We start from the raw sequence: 16,742 nt of genomic DNA, 5'->3' as shown, positions 1-16,742 counted from the left end.
ATGCCAAATTTATCCTGTGAGATCAAAGTGATTAACGTTAGCAATTAGCGGACCGTAAATGGGTTATCTAAATTAATGCAGGTATCAGTGATTAATAATCGTAGTCAAAGGAAGACTGAACCAAGTGTCTGGTCTCACGTGACCTGAATCCCTACTTTCGAGAAGAAATCTTTTGCCGAGTCAGCTCCCGTCCTCACTTGCCATTGGATCTCTCTTTATCATGGGCCCACAATGCCACGTGTCATAAACAGACAATCCCGCCATTTGCGGCGCCTCGTAAAATATCTCCCTATCGTCGCCGGAATCTCTTATTCTCCGGTTCTACCACCCGCTTCAGTAAATGTCCCACCTACACTTTGTAATTATTTTATTTATATATTTTAAATTAGAAAGAATGAGTTGAAAAAAAATTAAAATTAAAATTTCAAAAAACCGAATAATTATAATAAAATGGCACTTAAACCGGGTGAACTGATTACGAGTATTTGGGGATCCTATAAAATAGCTAGCTTTGGTTCCACCTTCCACTGTGCTTCTTCTTCTTCTTTTCTCTCTTTCTCTCTCCAGCTCTCACAACTCGTCTTTACAAAAAGGAACATCCAAGCTTTGAAAATTTCCAGTTAAAAGGCTGAGAGCAAAAGCATTTTGTCTGTAGGAACAACGGTGGTGGTGGTGTTGTTTCGTAAGATTTATTCCCTTTCCTTTTCCGGTAAAGCTATTACCACCCCAACGCTCTTTTGCTTTTGCTATTGCTGTATCACCTTTCCTACTTGTTAACCAAATCTATCACCTCTCCGTACCAATCTTATTTTGTTCTCTTGGCCTTGCCTTAACATTTCTACCTTTTCTTTTCAAGTGTAACTTTCTATGAAATTTATCGTCCTTTGATAACCTTTTTAATCCAGTATTCAATTCATTAATACTCCATTTCTATCCGTTTTAAGCTTCTCTTTAACTTGCGTTTCTTCTTTTTCATTCTCTTTTATTCTTAGAGGAATCTCGCCTCGCACTCCTCTTTCTTTCCCTTTTCTTTCCCCATCTTTTCCACTCTATTTCACGCCTTCTCCTTCCCCACACCCGCACGCTCACTTCACTTTCAATGCGAATCTGCTAAAAAGAGAAAAAGGGGAAAAAAATTAAGAGACACCAAAAAACTTTCTCCCATGGTTAATAGCAGACACAGTGTTATCCCTCCAGTCAAGTACACTGAACACCGTAAACACACCAAGCTCATGACTCCATTCTCAACAAACGGCCAGGAAATGAAGCCGAGAGTTGTACGGATTTCAGTCACCGACGGAGATGCAACTGACTCGTCCAGTGACGAAGACTGCGAAGTTTATAAGAGACCGCGTGTCAAGAAGTTCTTAAGCGAGATTATGATTGCATCGTCTTCATCTTCAAGCGAAATCGATGTCGTTTCAAAGAGTCGGATTTCGAAATGTAAGAAGAAGAAGAAGTCCGGCAAAGTTGGAGCTCCGGCGACCCTTAAGCCGGCGGCGAAGCAACCGGCGGGGAAGAAGTTTAGAGGTGTACGGCAGAGACCTTGGGGAAAATGGGCCGCTGAGATTAGAGATCCTCTGCGACGTGTACGACTGTGGTTAGGTACCTATGATACTGCTGAGGAGGCGGCAATGGTTTATGACAACGCCGCTATTCAGTTGCGTGGACCCGACGCGCTCACCAACTTCGCTACTCCACCTCCGAAATTCCCTTCTCAGATTAAGCAGTCGCTTAGCTCCGGTTACAACTCCGGCGAAGAGTCTCACAACAACATCAACAATCTGTCATCTCCTGTTTCTGTACTCCGTTGTCCCTCTCCTTCAAATGAAGAAGCCGAGTCGCGGACTAGCAAAGAATCGCCAGATATTGCCAGTGATATGCGAGAAATGCGCGACGAATCCTCTGTGTCCGAAACTTTGTCCGCCTTCTCCGAATATTCAACTTTTGATAATACGTTATTTCCTAACGATATTTTCGATTTCAAAAGTTCCGTGCCCGATTTATTTGGCTGTACGGAAGGGATTTTTAAAGATGACTGGGACGGTTTATTTTATGACTCCAGTATGGACTTCGGGTTCGGGTTGTCAACCTGGCGCGCGGATGACCATTTTCAAGATATCGGAGATATATTCGCGTCGGATAACCTTGTTGCTATTTAAAGTTTTGTCTGTAGAATGTGAAGTCTCCTCTTGTGAATGCCGGTTTTTCGGCAAGTTTTGTATCGGCGGGAACCGAAAATATCGGCTATTTTCGTTTGTTTCAGTTTTGTTTGGCCACTTGTTATTTATATTTATATATATAAATATTTACTCCGTCAAAGTAACGGTGACGGACGAGTTTGGCAACATGTGTAATTTGCTCTATTTGGTCCATTAATCCTATTCTGTGAAAGCACGTGTTCTCTTCACGTGACAGGAAGCTAGAGGAGAAAAGACCAAAGACTACTAGACTCCCTTTCAAATTACGCTCGACCAGATTTGCATTACCGTTTCAAAATTAAGCTATTTATTAGCAGAATATGTTCAGTAGTGACCAAGAAATCGATTATATACTTGTAAGCAGGTCAGCTTATTTATATAGTGAGCCCATTTGTTGGTTGAATTTAACTTTTTGAGACCCAAATAAGTTGTAATACAAAAGAATGAAACGCACTGTGCATATACCAAAATACATAACATTTCGAAAGAATACTTCATTGTTTGGATATTATATTACAAGTAAATTGACAGTTGCTCATAAAGCTATTTCAATGTTAAAGGACTGTTTCGTGTTAAAATATTCAATGTTTAAATATATAAACTATAATCATATAATAATTATTGCTCGAAATATGTTTAAATAAAGAAATGTACTTTTGAATTATATATATATATATATATATATATCAATCCAAAATTAAAATTCCGAACGAGTTTATGATTCAACTTCTATAATCTATAAATTGATTTACTACACCATGAATCTGCTGGAGATTTTTAATCTCCCGTGAGGATAATCAAAATGAAAAGATATTTGTGAACAAAGCGTGACACATACAATTAAAGAAAGTGTCGCTAAAGCTTATCACGAGGCAGAAGCATTTTATTGATTCCATCTAGCTTTTGTAGCACACTCTTTTTAAGACACGTACAGGCTTTCACTGCGGCCGAAATTTTACAAGTTTGCATCGTGTTTATCAAGGCTTTGATTGGGATGATGTTTGCGGAAGAATTATGAACTTGCTTTGAGGAACAAAAGCAAGGATCTTTGAATGACACGTGGCAAGTGGGACGTAGAAGCCAAATATTCGGTTAGGGCCGTTTGGATGGGTAGGCAGATTGAGCAAATGAGGGAACAAGTGGATCCGCGCTGAAAACTGAGCCATGATATGGATGAGTCAGTAGCTGATTTTTGTTCGTCCACGTTTCACTGCCCTTCAGCAACAAGTGTCTGTTGAAGCTTCGCGGAAAAAAGATTAAAAAAAAAAAAGATTTAATTGCTGCTGTTTATGCTTTTTCTCATTACCAGAATTACAAAGCATGCTTGTATAAAACATGCAAAATACGGTTTTACCAATTTCGGGACCGAAAAAGGGCGATTTGAGATTTGATAATCGTGGGAGAATGGAACACCTTCTGGATTCACCCATCACGATGATTTGACGATGTCAACAAACGACCATCTAAAAGATATTAAAATGATATACCATTTGTAGGGGTTTCCATTCCACCCAAATGGAAAAAAAAAAAAAAAAAAAGTCACAATTTTTTCTTGTAATTTTGAAACATGTAGAAAATTTTATCCATTTATTTGTTAAGGCACGAACTATTGCTGTCCCCTGATCTTAATGCATGTTTGGTATTGCCTAAGATTGTCAAATAAATGATTATTTGACTATCTAATGCCACAATTATAAATTTATTTTAAATTTGATTCACAAATAATACGATTCTCAAAGAATCAGATTTTATACTACTCATAAAAAAGCCTTAAAAGGTAGCTTTTGAGAATCCTATTACATAACAACCTGATTATTAATTACTGAACTAAAAAATAACTATATATTCACAATTAAATAAGTGTTAGTTATTAAATAAAAATCATTTTGTTTAAAATTTAAATAAACGAAACAAATAGCAACCAAAATGGAAGTCATTGTTTCCAGTGAAGAGCCACCGTCGCCGGTGAAGAGTTACCATCGCTTCCGCCAATAGTGGTGCGTTGAGGACACCACCGGCACTGATCGACTCACCGTCGGGAGGATTGTTTAACAAACCGATAAAGTCAATCAATTAATCCATTATTTAACAATAAATTAATGGCAGCAAAAAGTTGACCACTACGTGAAGCAACGTGGTTTGCCATTTTGCAGCATTTTTGGCCGGTTGATTAGATGAGAGAACATGGATTCCAGTGATGATGATGGCTGAGCATTCCAGGCGACGAAACCGACATCGGGACGGTGACGACGGCCGATCAGAAAATATAAATAATTGATATTTTAATAATATGTTAATATGAATAAAGTATTTTCTTTTATTATTTAAGAATTAAATAAATAGTAAATAACTGTTAGGTCTAGTATTTAAATCAATATAAATACATGACCAACTAAATAATAACAATATTAAAACATGACCAGAAATATATAATGTGTGTCCACGTTAGTAAATTTAATTGCAGAATAGGTCAATATTAGATTATTTAATTAGAAAGTGATTGTCTAGTAAACATTAATTGATAAACAGGTATATTAGATTATTAATTGATAAACATGTACCCTTTTATCATTAATTGATAAACATGTATATTAGATTATTTAGAAAGTGATTGTCTAGTAAATTTAATTCACCAAACACCTTACTAAATTATTTATAAAGATGATTATTTGGGAGTCAATGTAAGAATTGATTCTTTGAAAAGCTAAGGCAGTCCAAACATACCCTTAGAGCTGGACAGATTGAGACAAATTTGTACATCAAAATGGCAATGAACACTTGGAGCAAAAGGGGGGGGGGGGGGGGGGTGGAACAGTTACCAATTATTATGTTTTGACGACAGTTTCCTTTTGGTATGCAGAGAATAAGGATAATTGATGAACCTAAAGAGGCGCGAGGCCATTTCAATTTGTGACCGCTGACAAGGCTCCTTTGGGCCCCTTCTCTCCTGCTTGTATTTTGGTGAAATTTCTCTTAAGACTCGTAACAAGATTTCAAAATACAGTTACATGAATTAAACCTCTAAAAGGTGTTGTGTTGCAGGCATTCGAATGTACCCATCTTTATTTATTTATTTTGTTTTTACAAGTTTACTTACTATGAAGTCCTGAGCGTGCGTCCAACAAGGCAACATCCATTCCAGGAAACAAAGGAAACTAACAAAATTGGACTCTGCTTCAGGGATTATTATTACATATGAGAAAAACTGTAACGATTTTGATGGATGGTTCAACTTCCAATCCGCCCCCCCTTCCTTGGATAGTTTGATGAATTGTATAAGCGGTCCTACCATTAGCTGGATGAGCAAAGCTGCAGCCAGATTTTGGCCATATTGACGCCCTTCACTGCACCCCTGCAACACCATATACTTCATACCATATGATGCTTCATACTAAAGCCAAAGTATATACACCCAATTACCTGAACCAAATGCCAAACATTTATTAAATAAATTTTGGCCCCATCTCTTAAAATAGTTTATACGCTTACACTGCACCGTTTTGTACCTGACATCAACTAGTCTGATTACCGACACATGACAAACATACCCTTAATCTGTTTCCCTGCAACATTTTCGTTTTTTTTTTTTAACGGAACCGTTTTGGTTTTTCAAGCCTAATGCTTTGGAATTGGACGGACCACAGCTTGCAGCGGTAGTAGATTAGTAGTATACAAGGGCTATTTGACATGTCGCTTTCTCTCGTAAATCTTTACCGATATATTGTTGCGGGCTTTCTAATCATAGAGTGATGACAAACATGTTCAGATCCGACCAAGCAATCCTTGCAACTGAGATTTTCCGGATTTTCTCTTAGCCCCAGTTGATGCATAAAGACACGTGCTGAGTCTTAATCCGCAAATTCAATTTGGGGCCCCCAAATCATATGTATTTTATGAGTTTTGTAAACTCACACATCCCTTACTATTTGATTTTATGTGGATTCAGCCTCGGTGTCCTTTCCCCTCAACACCAATTTGGTGATGCGCTCATTTTTTTTAAATATTATTTACTGTTAGTTGTCAAAAACAAAATAATCTAACTATGAAGAGATTTGATTACTGTGTTTGTTACATTTTATCTACAACAATGACGTGAGTTTTAAAAACAACAATATTTACTTTGCAATCTTATTGAATGCAAATAATTTAGATGGAGATAATTTTGAAAGTTATTTATTTATAAATAAAAGCATGTGAACTATATATTTTTCAACTTTTGAATTAGAGAATTTATATGATATGAAATTGTACTTTCCTGGTTTTGAAAATGGTGCTGCAAAATTTGGGAACATTTCGGCTTTGATATTTTGCTACGCCGAGTTGAGCCACCTTTAGTTTGCTGCTTTTACTCTACGAAGCAATAGGAGGTCATAGCCACAAAATCCGAACTCAACAGGCAACGGGCAAGAGAGCGGCACAAAAGTCCAAAACTTTGCAGATTCATTCAAAAGAACAAAAACAATCAAGACCGTTCACGTAAGTGTGCCATTTGAGTGATTGGTTCCGGGGTTCCCCCCCCCCCAATGAGCAGAAAGCCGTAGCTCATCAATCACTGTTTCCCTGGGCGACGGTTGTGATTTGTGTTCCCACCTGCTTATCTATCTCGTTTTGTCCTGATTTGTGGTTCCGACCATCTGGTTCCGATAAGGGTAACTAGAATCCATCTGTCTATTTATTGTGTAGCCACGTCAGTTGACTGGCCCGTTAAAAATCAAAATGGTGGGACTCAATCACGCAAATTTCGTGGCGCTTTGATGGCCCCCGAGTTGAGCGTCTTCCTATGGTGCGTTTGCTTTTTCAAAATCGGAAATGACTCGAGTTAAAATGGGTTAAAATTAATATGAATCGGAAATAACATGAATCAAAATGAGTTAAATTAATATGAATTGAAATCGAAAAAAAAAAGAATTATAATAAGTTATTTATCGAACTGCAAGAATTAGATTTTAAATTAATTATATTTTTTTATTAATGTGTTTATTTTATATTATAATCGGAATGAATTGTTATAATTTATGAAAATGACCTCACTTACAACTATAATAATTATTATTATTATTTCTAATTATTACTATTATAATTAATTATTACTATAACTAAAATTATAATCATAATTTTTAATTTATTTGTTATAATAATCATAAGGATAATAGAGATAATTTTATTAGCAGTAATACTCATTATAAAATTTATTTTTATCATCACTACTACTACTATAGTACTATAGTTATGATTAGTTTATTATTATAATTATTGTTATCCTTACTTTAATTTTGTTAAAATGTAAAAATGTCAATTTATTCTTCACTCTCATTCTGCCATTTTTATTTCTACATCTTTGTGAAATGTGATTTTCATTCTTCATTCCTAAATTTTTGAGCCCTACCAAAAATCCTTTCATATTCTTTCATAATTTTTAGCAAGTAAAGACTATCAATAAAGAATGAGAATTATTTTCATTTTTTTTTTATCCAAGTAGCAAATACACCATTAATGTAGCTTAGAATCAGTACGAACAAAGCAAAAATAAAGCAGTACTCTCCCATCATCCACTCGTTTGTTACACATCTTTCTTTCCTTGCTTTTGCTAGATATAAGTTTACTAAATTCAACGTAAGGATTGCAAAGAATTTAATTTGTCACTTGTCCTTAATAACATCATAGTAGCCCCATACTATACCCACTACGCTAACCTAACGCGGTGGGATAGCAAAAGCGGATTGATAGTGAGATAAATATAGATAACATTCTAATAACCCCTTAAAACCTATGGATTTGAAAGAACATGTATGTGAAGAAACCAATGGAGTAAGTGTTTGGTGTGTGGCATATACCAAGTATATATACATATTAAAACTTCGGAGAAATATTCTATACTGAAACAAGACAAGGTGGCAGATAATTCAAGCGATTTATCCTAAAACTAGATAACAATGACTTGCACTTCATAGGTAGCAGAAGATTACAGTAAATACATGTAACAATCATTGAGGTAGCCAAAAGAACACAAAAATGACAAAGTGCAGAGATTTGTCCGTGGCGATAAAGACCAAGTTTTCCAAGACTCGTATGGTTTTCAGCTGTCTATTTGCTGTCTTGATACTATCGGCGATTCCAACAAGACGTTAAGTACAAAGGGAATTTCTTGTGTACCAACGAAATATCTGAAAAGACTTCAAGAGAGGCAGAGGATTCAGCCAGTAGCATAAATTATGCCTCAACTCTTCCATTAGCAATTCATCTCTCAGGCAGTATCAGTCTCTTGCAAGAACACCACAGGCATGGCAGAAGGAACGCAAGCCATCTTCTCATCTCTTGACAATGCCAGGACACAACTTTACCATTTCAAAGCTATTGTTATAGCCGGAATGGGATTCTTTACTGATGCTTATGATCTTTTCTGCATCACTACCGTTACCAATTCAAGCGATTTTTCAAATAATGTATTAAAATGTAAAAACTAAAAGGTGACACGCATACTCCCTTTTATTTTGTTGCACAAGATTTTGAAATCCTTTACTCTCATTTCACAATCACGGACAGTGAAGTGCATTTATTTTGGAGGCATTGATCAATTTAATTCTACATATTTAATATTCCATTTTTTCAATAGCTTTTGATTCCATTTCCTGCACAAGGGGTTTTTTTAAAACAATCAATAGAATGACAGTTTCTAATCTAATTCTAGAAGAAAATCCATAATCACAATAAAAAAAATAAATGAAGAAGATTAAATGTGAGAGGTGAGGGAAAGAAGATGGAAATAGAAAGAAAAGGCATAGCATCACGTAGTTAATAATGTGCACATAATTAGTTTTTATTTTATTATAGTATAATATATCTAAGCGTTGGACTGTGAAATTAGAAGACCGCAAGGTTAATTATATTTGGATGTCCGCACAATAGAAATTCTATGTGTGTAGTATATAATTATTTTATATTGAGAACATTCTCATTTTGTTGAAGTCAGAACGTTGGTAAAATACAAAAAAAATTACAGGTTTTAAAAAAATTAGACACTGTGTTTTTTTTTTTACTGTTAATAAAAATGATGACGAACTTACTAAAAACTAATTATATATATAAATCTAATATGTTGATTCATTTTCAATCCAACAAATATTAATGAACGTAAAAGTAAGGGTATTTTTAGGGTACTTAAAAAATGTTTGTTATAAACCCATGTATAAGATAAGACCTAAAAAAGCGAGGCAAGTAGGTAACAGTTGATAAAATAATAACCCCTTTCAACTCATAAATATATTATCAACTGTTATATATGTGCAGCCTGCAAGTGTCATCCACGTCATAGATTCGGTGGGTAATAATTTTACTATTTTAGTAAAACATTGAAATGGAATTAAAAACAAAGCATTCTGATGCAGTGAAGAAATGAAAAGAACAAATAAAGAGAGTTGATACTGGCGAGGGGGTCACGTGAAACATGTATGGAAAATGAGCACACCGCATTGTAGTGTGTCTCCCTTTCAAGTTTCAATAGCTGAGCCTAAGCTTCGTGGCTGGGGTGAAAGAGTGTGGCAGGAAAACGGCGAGAGATAACGGCTAACACAACAAAATAATAAGGGGCTACTCGTGTCGTGTATTGTGGGTGTAAAAGCAGGCAAGTAGGCCCATCCCTGTCAATTTTCACCTACCGACAACCCCCAACCCATGAGACGAAATTCTATTGATACGCAATCTCATTTGATTTCATTCGTTCGTTCTTTTTATATATAAAAATAAACAAAGTTTTTTTTTTTTTTTTGTTGGGTCCGTATCTCATGATGTTTGATGGAGATATTAATACGAATACATAAAAGCCCACACCCCACTGCTTCTACTACACACGCACTCCTTGTGGGTTTTCACTTATTGCTCAACAAAACAAGTACCCATGCTCTGCAGCTTGTTTGAATTCCACAGTTGCATACAATATTGATAAGATTATTGTCGGTATTTTATGTCATGAAATCTGTCCAGTACCCCTTCAGTTTGACCCTTCTCTATTCCCCTTAAAATAAAATTAAAATTAAAAAAAAAATCATTTTCTTTTTCAGATTTGGAGATTTATGATGATGCTTTGTTGCCTGCCCTTTCTTCTTATTAGCATTGAATACTAAAAGTGGGCTACACTTTTGGGTTAATGGGCCGATTTTGAAGCCTGACAAGCAGAGAAGCATTCGCAAGAGTGGAGCTCGTGGCACCCCTCTAAAATCCTCGTAACACCTTCTCAGGAGTAAATATTTTTCCAATTAAAATTTAAAGTACAGATTACGAGATGGAATAAGTGTTTACTTAAATTTTCGTTTCAAATAAGAAATGAATTAATTTTTATTTGGTTATTTAAGTAATTTGAATTGAGAAGGGGTTTTGCAAGGAATTTTGAGGGGTGTCGAAAGTTCAATTCCCTATGCCATCGTCTTTCAATTTCCTTTTGGGCCCTAAATAGATGATATTTTGTTGGGCTAATGTTAAAGCCTGATAAGTGTTACGAGCCTCGGCTCATGTTTGGTGGAAATGTGGCAATCGTTCAGAGAATACATTTGCTTGGAGAAAACGAAACAGCAGGCAAAGCCGCGGATTTACAATTACAAAGGCGGGGAGCACTTTCTCCTTCTAGAAAGCCAAACGCATGCCTCGCCTAAACCTTGACTAAATCCCTAACTTTAATTCTACGATTAATGGCAATCGAGAAAACAAGCGATAAGCCTGAGTGCGCGCAACAGGCGTTGGATCTACTCAACTGCGTCACCCAATCGCCGTTCGATCAAGACAAATGCCTTCATCTATTAAACGCTTTGAGAGACTGCGTCGTCAGCAAGGTATTTTATTTTTCAATTCGCACTATTTCTATTCCTTTTTTTTTTTTAATATATCCTGTGGAAAACTTGAATCTCTTTGTAAATCTCCCGTGAAACATGTAATGAAGCGCTTACAACTTACTTAAATCGTGTCTTAAGGCATGGAGAAGCAAAAGCCTATGCAGTTGATTAATAGGTGTTAAAAATGCTTCGATTCAGTTTTCATATGGAAGGCTCGTGTTTAAGATTGTCAAACTGCTTGTTTAGGAGAGAATTGTTTAAATTTTGATCAGAGCTCTGTTTCTGTTCCATCCCCAAAAGAAAGCTAGAGAGAGAGAGGGCGAGGGAAAGCTTCTTAAGCTTAGGAATTTTTTGGCCCATTTACCTTTTTTTTTCTCAAGGACTCCTTATAAATAGTTTGCAAGTTCTGTCTGTTCATTTTTGCTTTTTCTCCTAAATGAGAAATGTGGACTCATTGATCATTAAGCTTGCCTCGGCGAACTTATCCTCTTCTGGTTAGTTATCACGTGGCGGTAAGATTTTAATGGAAAAGCTTACTGTCATGACGGTTGTTTTTCTCGTTTTGATATATGACATGAGGTAAATGAAATGCTACAGCTTCAATGCGTTGCACATTCTGTTTGGATGTGTCCATATTCAAACTAGGTGTCATAAAATAGAAACAAGCATTATTTGATGATGATGATGGAATCTAGCTATTAGATGATCCTGGTGTTGAGGATTCAAAGCTCAGTGAGGCGGCTGCTTTGCGTTATTTGTTTTTTTGAATCTTTAGAGCATCTAAATCACTGTATGATTAGAATGTTTACTGGACTTCACCATGGAGACAACATTTACAAACATTCATGTAAAGCAGTTAACATGCCTTTGGTCCGTTTTGATTCTTGTTCTTATGGGATGTGTTTCCTCTTTTTTTTTTTTTTTTTTGGTCATTTTTCCCACAGAAAGTGAAGAAATTTTCATTGGCTGAGCAGGGCAAACAGGAGGCAAGCCCAACTAGCAAGAAGGCTTGATGTGATCGTGCACTGGTAGGATTCTGGTCTTTGGTCCATTTTGATTCTTATTTGGTGAGAGACCTAAATTGTTGTTCCTTTTGTTTCCATTTTGATGTAAGTTATTAACACGTTGATGATTACTAAAATCATTCACCTCATTCGAAAGGCTAGAAAGGGCCTCTTTGTTTCTAACATTTGAATGCTGAATTGTTGTAATAGTCTGTATGGTACATTTCAGTAACGTTTTGTTCCTTAATAGTGGCTCTTGTACAATGTACCTGCGCAAAGTGTGCTCATTATTCAATGGATAGCATAGGCTTAACCATATATCAGTTTTCACTTGCTGTCCATTGTCTGATGGATGCAAATATGTGATCGAGGCCTTTAGCATAGGCACAAAGTGTTCTCATTCCTCTTTGTCCGTTCATATTTGAGTTTGACAGTACAATGCTGTGTGTTGGTTTTGTAGTGGATGGTCTATAACGGGTTTCTTTTCTACATGAAAGGTCTAATTACTTTGAGGTTTCCTTTATCTTTTAGGTTGCTATTGCTAAGACGGCTTTCATTGCTTCAGCCCAGACCTCTCAGTGTCGATGCCAATTTCCAATTCAGTCCCATACAATTCCTATTATTAAACTTGATCAGCTTCCATTGCCATCATGTGATTATTTATACCGACTCAAAATGGTGATTAAATAATCAAGGGTTTAGTTCTATCAATCCCCTCACACGGATGAAACTAATGAGAAATGAAGAAAGTGACGCATTACGATCAACATCAACCAAAGAAACAACAATTATCAATGGCGTGGAGACGAAGCCCAACGGCAAATTTTCGGACAGAAAACAGACTCAGCTAACCTATCAATGATATGATAAATGAAAAGAAGAAGATGAACATCATCCTTCAATTTCTCTCCCTTTCCACGTCTCTGCCGCGGCTTAGAACAAACGAACACATGCAAATCCAAGCACCAAAATCTCCTAATCCCATTAGCGGAGACATTGATAATTTACAAGCTGTAACAGAAATCAGCAGTGTGAATGAGATAAGTGAGCACTAGCGCCACCGCCATCAGCACATATGCAATCCCTTGGTCAATCGACGTCCCTAAAAACAAAACAATCGAAGTTCAATGCCATTATTATTATTCCATTGTCAAAAATCACAAGATTCACAGCCAGTCACATCGGATCTACAAGGAAGGACATTTGACATATTCAGATTCACTATTAATATATTATAAACGTGATGGGAGAAAAATTTACCATCACTGGTGGGGCTAGGAGCGGGAGCTGAAGCCTGAGTTTGAGTTTGAGCATTAGCAAGAGCTGGAGGCAAGATAATAGCAAAGACAAGAGCCACAACAACCGCGAATACCAATGATACCCTAGAAACCGCCATAGAAAAAGAAACTGGATATCAACCTCTCTCTCTCTCTCTCTGCAGCGACGCTCTCTCAGATTGATACGGTAAAATGGGTCAGGCCGGAGGTGAGCGGCGCAGAGCGAGAATCATAAAATCTAAAAATTTGACAACGATGCCGATGGGAGCTTAACGGCGGTTGTTTTGAAAATTCTGTCGTTTTAATTAATAGTTGTAAACTGGGGAACCGGTGAAGCCGGTAACCAGGTGGAGGCGTGGGGCAGCACGCAAGTTGCGGGATGCAAATGGATTATGTGGATGGCAGGATGGGTATGGCAATTGGCGATAGGGGTGGGGAATTTGTTTGCGTAGGATCCCGATCCTGTGAAATTGAGATATATTTTTATTTTAAAAATAAAAAACGAAAATAATTTTTTTTTTTAATTCAACTTACATAAATGGGACAAGATTAAGATTGGTAAATCTTGTTTTATTACCAACCTTAATTGTTGGTTTGGTTTCTTATTATATTGTTCAATTATTAGATATTTTAACATAGTTGAAGTTAATTACTATCTAAAATTATAATTTTTTAAGCGTAAGTCTTAATATTAATGTGCAATGGAAGCAAATAGGTAATTAAAAGACGTCAGCATTAAATTGTATTCAAACATGCACGTAGTCAAAATAGAACTATTTTTTGTAATTTAAAAAGATTAGCATAAAATTGTATTCAAACATACATGTAGTTAAAATATAACTATTATTTAATTATTCTACTTTGTATTTATTCAAGATTGTTGCTATATTGAATTATGATGATCCTTAAAAGAAAAAATGTCAAAATTTATTTATTTACATTTAGGATTATTCAGTAAAATGTGATGGAATGTGATATTTAACGTGATAGGATTAAGACAAATTTTTATCCAAAAAAAATTTAAAAAAATTAGAATAAGACATTTTTTTTTATCTCACTTATATATATGAAATATAACTAAAATTGACAAATCCCGTCCGATTTTTATCTCATTGCCAACCCTAATTGGAGAATGCCGAATGGCAATGCAACAATCCAACTTAATCCCCTCCCCTCCCCACCCGCCACTTTGTTCGCTCTCCTTGTTGCCATATACTGCCTTTCTGATTCGTTCACGTTTCTTTTTCGTTTGTCAACTACACATTTCTTGCTTTTCTTTTTGATAATTTAAAAAATGATAAATTTTCTTAATAAAAAAATTCTCTACTACTTGTAAGTAAAAAGGAGCACAATGTTAAATCCTACGAACTTGTAGCTTCGTATTTTGTTCTTTTTAGATACAGTTGTCAATTAAACTTATTAACTATTTGATGTTGGGCAGCCTGGAGCTGGAGGGAAGATAAAAACGGGTCTAAATTGGGCCTAGCAAGCTAGAGTTGAACAGCAACTACCAAAAAGCAAACCAACACCGCACCGAAATCAAGCCATGGATCATTGTTTTTGATAATTCCCAGCTCAGTGCTCTAAACTGTTCTTGGTAAAAAGAACATCCATCATTTATGTTATGTGTGCTTTGCAACTCGAAAGGCAACTTTAATCGGACATGATATAATATATTTTCTTCCAAAGGCCACAACAGCTGCTTTTATAATCGCCCCAACTTGGGAGTTTTAAATGAAATAACTGGTGAGGAAGGTTTTTTAACCCCTCTTTTAAAAAGGTAGAGGGCAGATTATTATTATTATTATTATTATTTTAAATCTTCCTCACCAGTTATTTCATTTAAAATTCCAAGAAAAAAAATATTCCTCATCAGTTTGAATTGATTAAGATTTAAATATATATATATATATATATATAATTTAATTGATTAATAAATCTTCCTGAACAGTTTAAATTTTAATATTCTTTTTCTTTTTTTCTTCTTTTTTTTTCTTAAAAGAAAACTAGAGTACTTAATTCTTTTTTCTTTCATTTTATGCCTATTGGTGTTCCAAAAGTACCTTATCTCAATCTTGAAATTTAATTTTTTTTTTTAAAAAAAAAACTTCCTCACCGGTTTGAATTTTTACAGAAAATAACAAAGTCGAAATCAATTTTTGCACGGCTTGAATTTTTAAATAAAATTAAGAATGAGGAATTTTTTTTTTCCTAAAATTAGAGGGGTAAGAAAAATTTTAATCAATTTTTACTTCTTTTAAGATTTGAATTAGAGTGGCTAGTTATTTATTTATTTATTTATTTGAAGAGATAATGACTAATTAAACTAAATTGCTTGAAAACTATCAAATCATGGTACTTGAGAAATAGATTTAAAAAATTATAAATTAATATTTCTTAGGCATTTTTAATCTTTGGAAAAAAAAGGAGAGAGAGAGAAGAAGAAGAACGACACCTACATTATTTCATTTAGTGATTACTTGCAAATTGCAATCACTCGTTTGAATCAATAGTCAACAAAACCCCACGACCGCATTATTAAAAACAAAAACCGTCGACAGCAAAGGTTACAAGACGGTGTCTTCATTAACGTCACTTGTAAACCAAACCTGAACCAGATTTGTTTTTTTTAAAGAGAATTATTGTTCATGATATTTATACCATATAAATTATTGAGACATGTTTACATCTATTCTGATATGGCACCACTCAAATTTTTAACCCTCTCAAATATTCGAGAGACGCCTAACTCCCATTATGAGAGAAAGATTGCCTTCATTTAAACTCTGAGACTCTAAAGAAAGACATTGAAATTAAGGGAGTCCCTATGTTACAATTAATGTAACATACACAAGCCACAAGAACCACACAAATTATGGGATCCACATGTTTGTGTGGTTCTTGTGGCTTGTGTATGTTACATTAATTGTAACATAGCAAAATCCTTAAATTAAACTCCCACAATACGTATGCGGAGGCTCAAACTACTTCCCTCACAATTGCGACGGAGTGACTCTAGCGAGCCCAAGTGGTTCCTGAACCATTTTCGTTGTTTCTTATAATTAGAGCTCGGTAACTTAACCATATCCAAATACAAACGATTTAATGTGATGCAAAATTATTGGTGCTCATGCCAGAACCGTAACTTGTAGTGGTTGAGAATCAAAGCTGATCAAGCAAATATTAACTGCACTGCTGCATGAGCATATTGTCTCATTCCGTATGTAATGTTCATGCCGTGGATAAGATGTCACTCGTTATTTTCATATTTAATGCAGACCCTACTTTATAAAACTGCGCGTGTCATATCACTGAATTCAAAATACGGGCTAGATTTGTCTCCTTCAACCTAATAACAATGCAATACCTTATCGTATGAATTTCAACTACTAGCCCTACGTATTATCCATTGTATTTAATGAATTTATCAAGCTTATC

At 35.4% G+C, this 16,742-nt stretch overlaps 2 protein-coding genes and 1 long non-coding RNA gene across 3 annotated transcripts; 2 read left to right on the top strand and 1 right to left on the bottom strand.

The window, feature by feature from the left end:
- Positions 1 to 500: 500 nt before the first annotated feature.
- LOC102623439 (ethylene-responsive transcription factor CRF2) lies at positions 501 to 2,653 on the top strand. Its single transcript, XM_006476372.4, has one exon. It carries the CDS (start codon positions 1,164 to 1,166, stop codon positions 2,160 to 2,162), a length of 999 nt encoding a protein of 332 aa, XP_006476435.2. The 5' UTR covers positions 501 to 1,163; the 3' UTR covers positions 2,163 to 2,653.
- Positions 2,654 to 10,874: 8,221 nt separating this feature from the next.
- Positions 10,875 to 12,345, top strand: LOC102622959 (hypothetical protein). Its single transcript, XR_008053565.1, has 2 exons — positions 10,875 to 11,023; positions 11,998 to 12,345. It is a non-coding gene; the product is annotated as a hypothetical protein (long non-coding RNA).
- A 301-nt stretch (positions 12,346 to 12,646) lies between these two features.
- LOC102622662 (arabinogalactan protein 41-like) lies at positions 12,647 to 13,765 on the bottom strand. The gene is made up of 2 exons (XM_006476369.4): positions 13,288 to 13,765; positions 12,647 to 13,129 (listed from the first exon to the last, which is right to left on the bottom strand). The coding sequence occupies exons 1-2, from the start codon at positions 13,421 to 13,423 to the stop codon at positions 13,032 to 13,034; spliced, it is 234 nt and encodes a 77-aa protein (XP_006476432.2). The 5' UTR covers positions 13,424 to 13,765; the 3' UTR covers positions 12,647 to 13,031.
- Between the last annotated feature and the right edge of the window lie 2,977 nt (positions 13,766 to 16,742).

This window comes from Citrus sinensis, chromosome 3 (genome assembly GCF_022201045.2).
Source record: "Citrus sinensis cultivar Valencia sweet orange chromosome 3, DVS_A1.0, whole genome shotgun sequence".
Classification (NCBI taxonomy): domain Eukaryota; kingdom Viridiplantae; phylum Streptophyta; class Magnoliopsida; order Sapindales; family Rutaceae; genus Citrus; species Citrus sinensis.
This window is presented reverse-complemented; position numbering and strand designations above follow the sequence as displayed.

Coding starts and splice junctions, on each gene's coding strand:
- LOC102622662 (XM_006476369.4), bottom strand. CDS start 13,423: ATGGCGGTTTCTAGGGTATCATTGGTATTCGCGGTTGTTGTGGCTCTT. Junction 13,130..13,287: donor TCCTAGCCCCACCAGTGATG/GTAAATTTTTCT, acceptor TTTTGTTTTTAG/GGACGTCGATTGACCAAGGG.
- LOC102623439 (XM_006476372.4), top strand. CDS start 1,164: ATGGTTAATAGCAGACACAGTGTTATCCCTCCAGTCAAGTACACTGAA.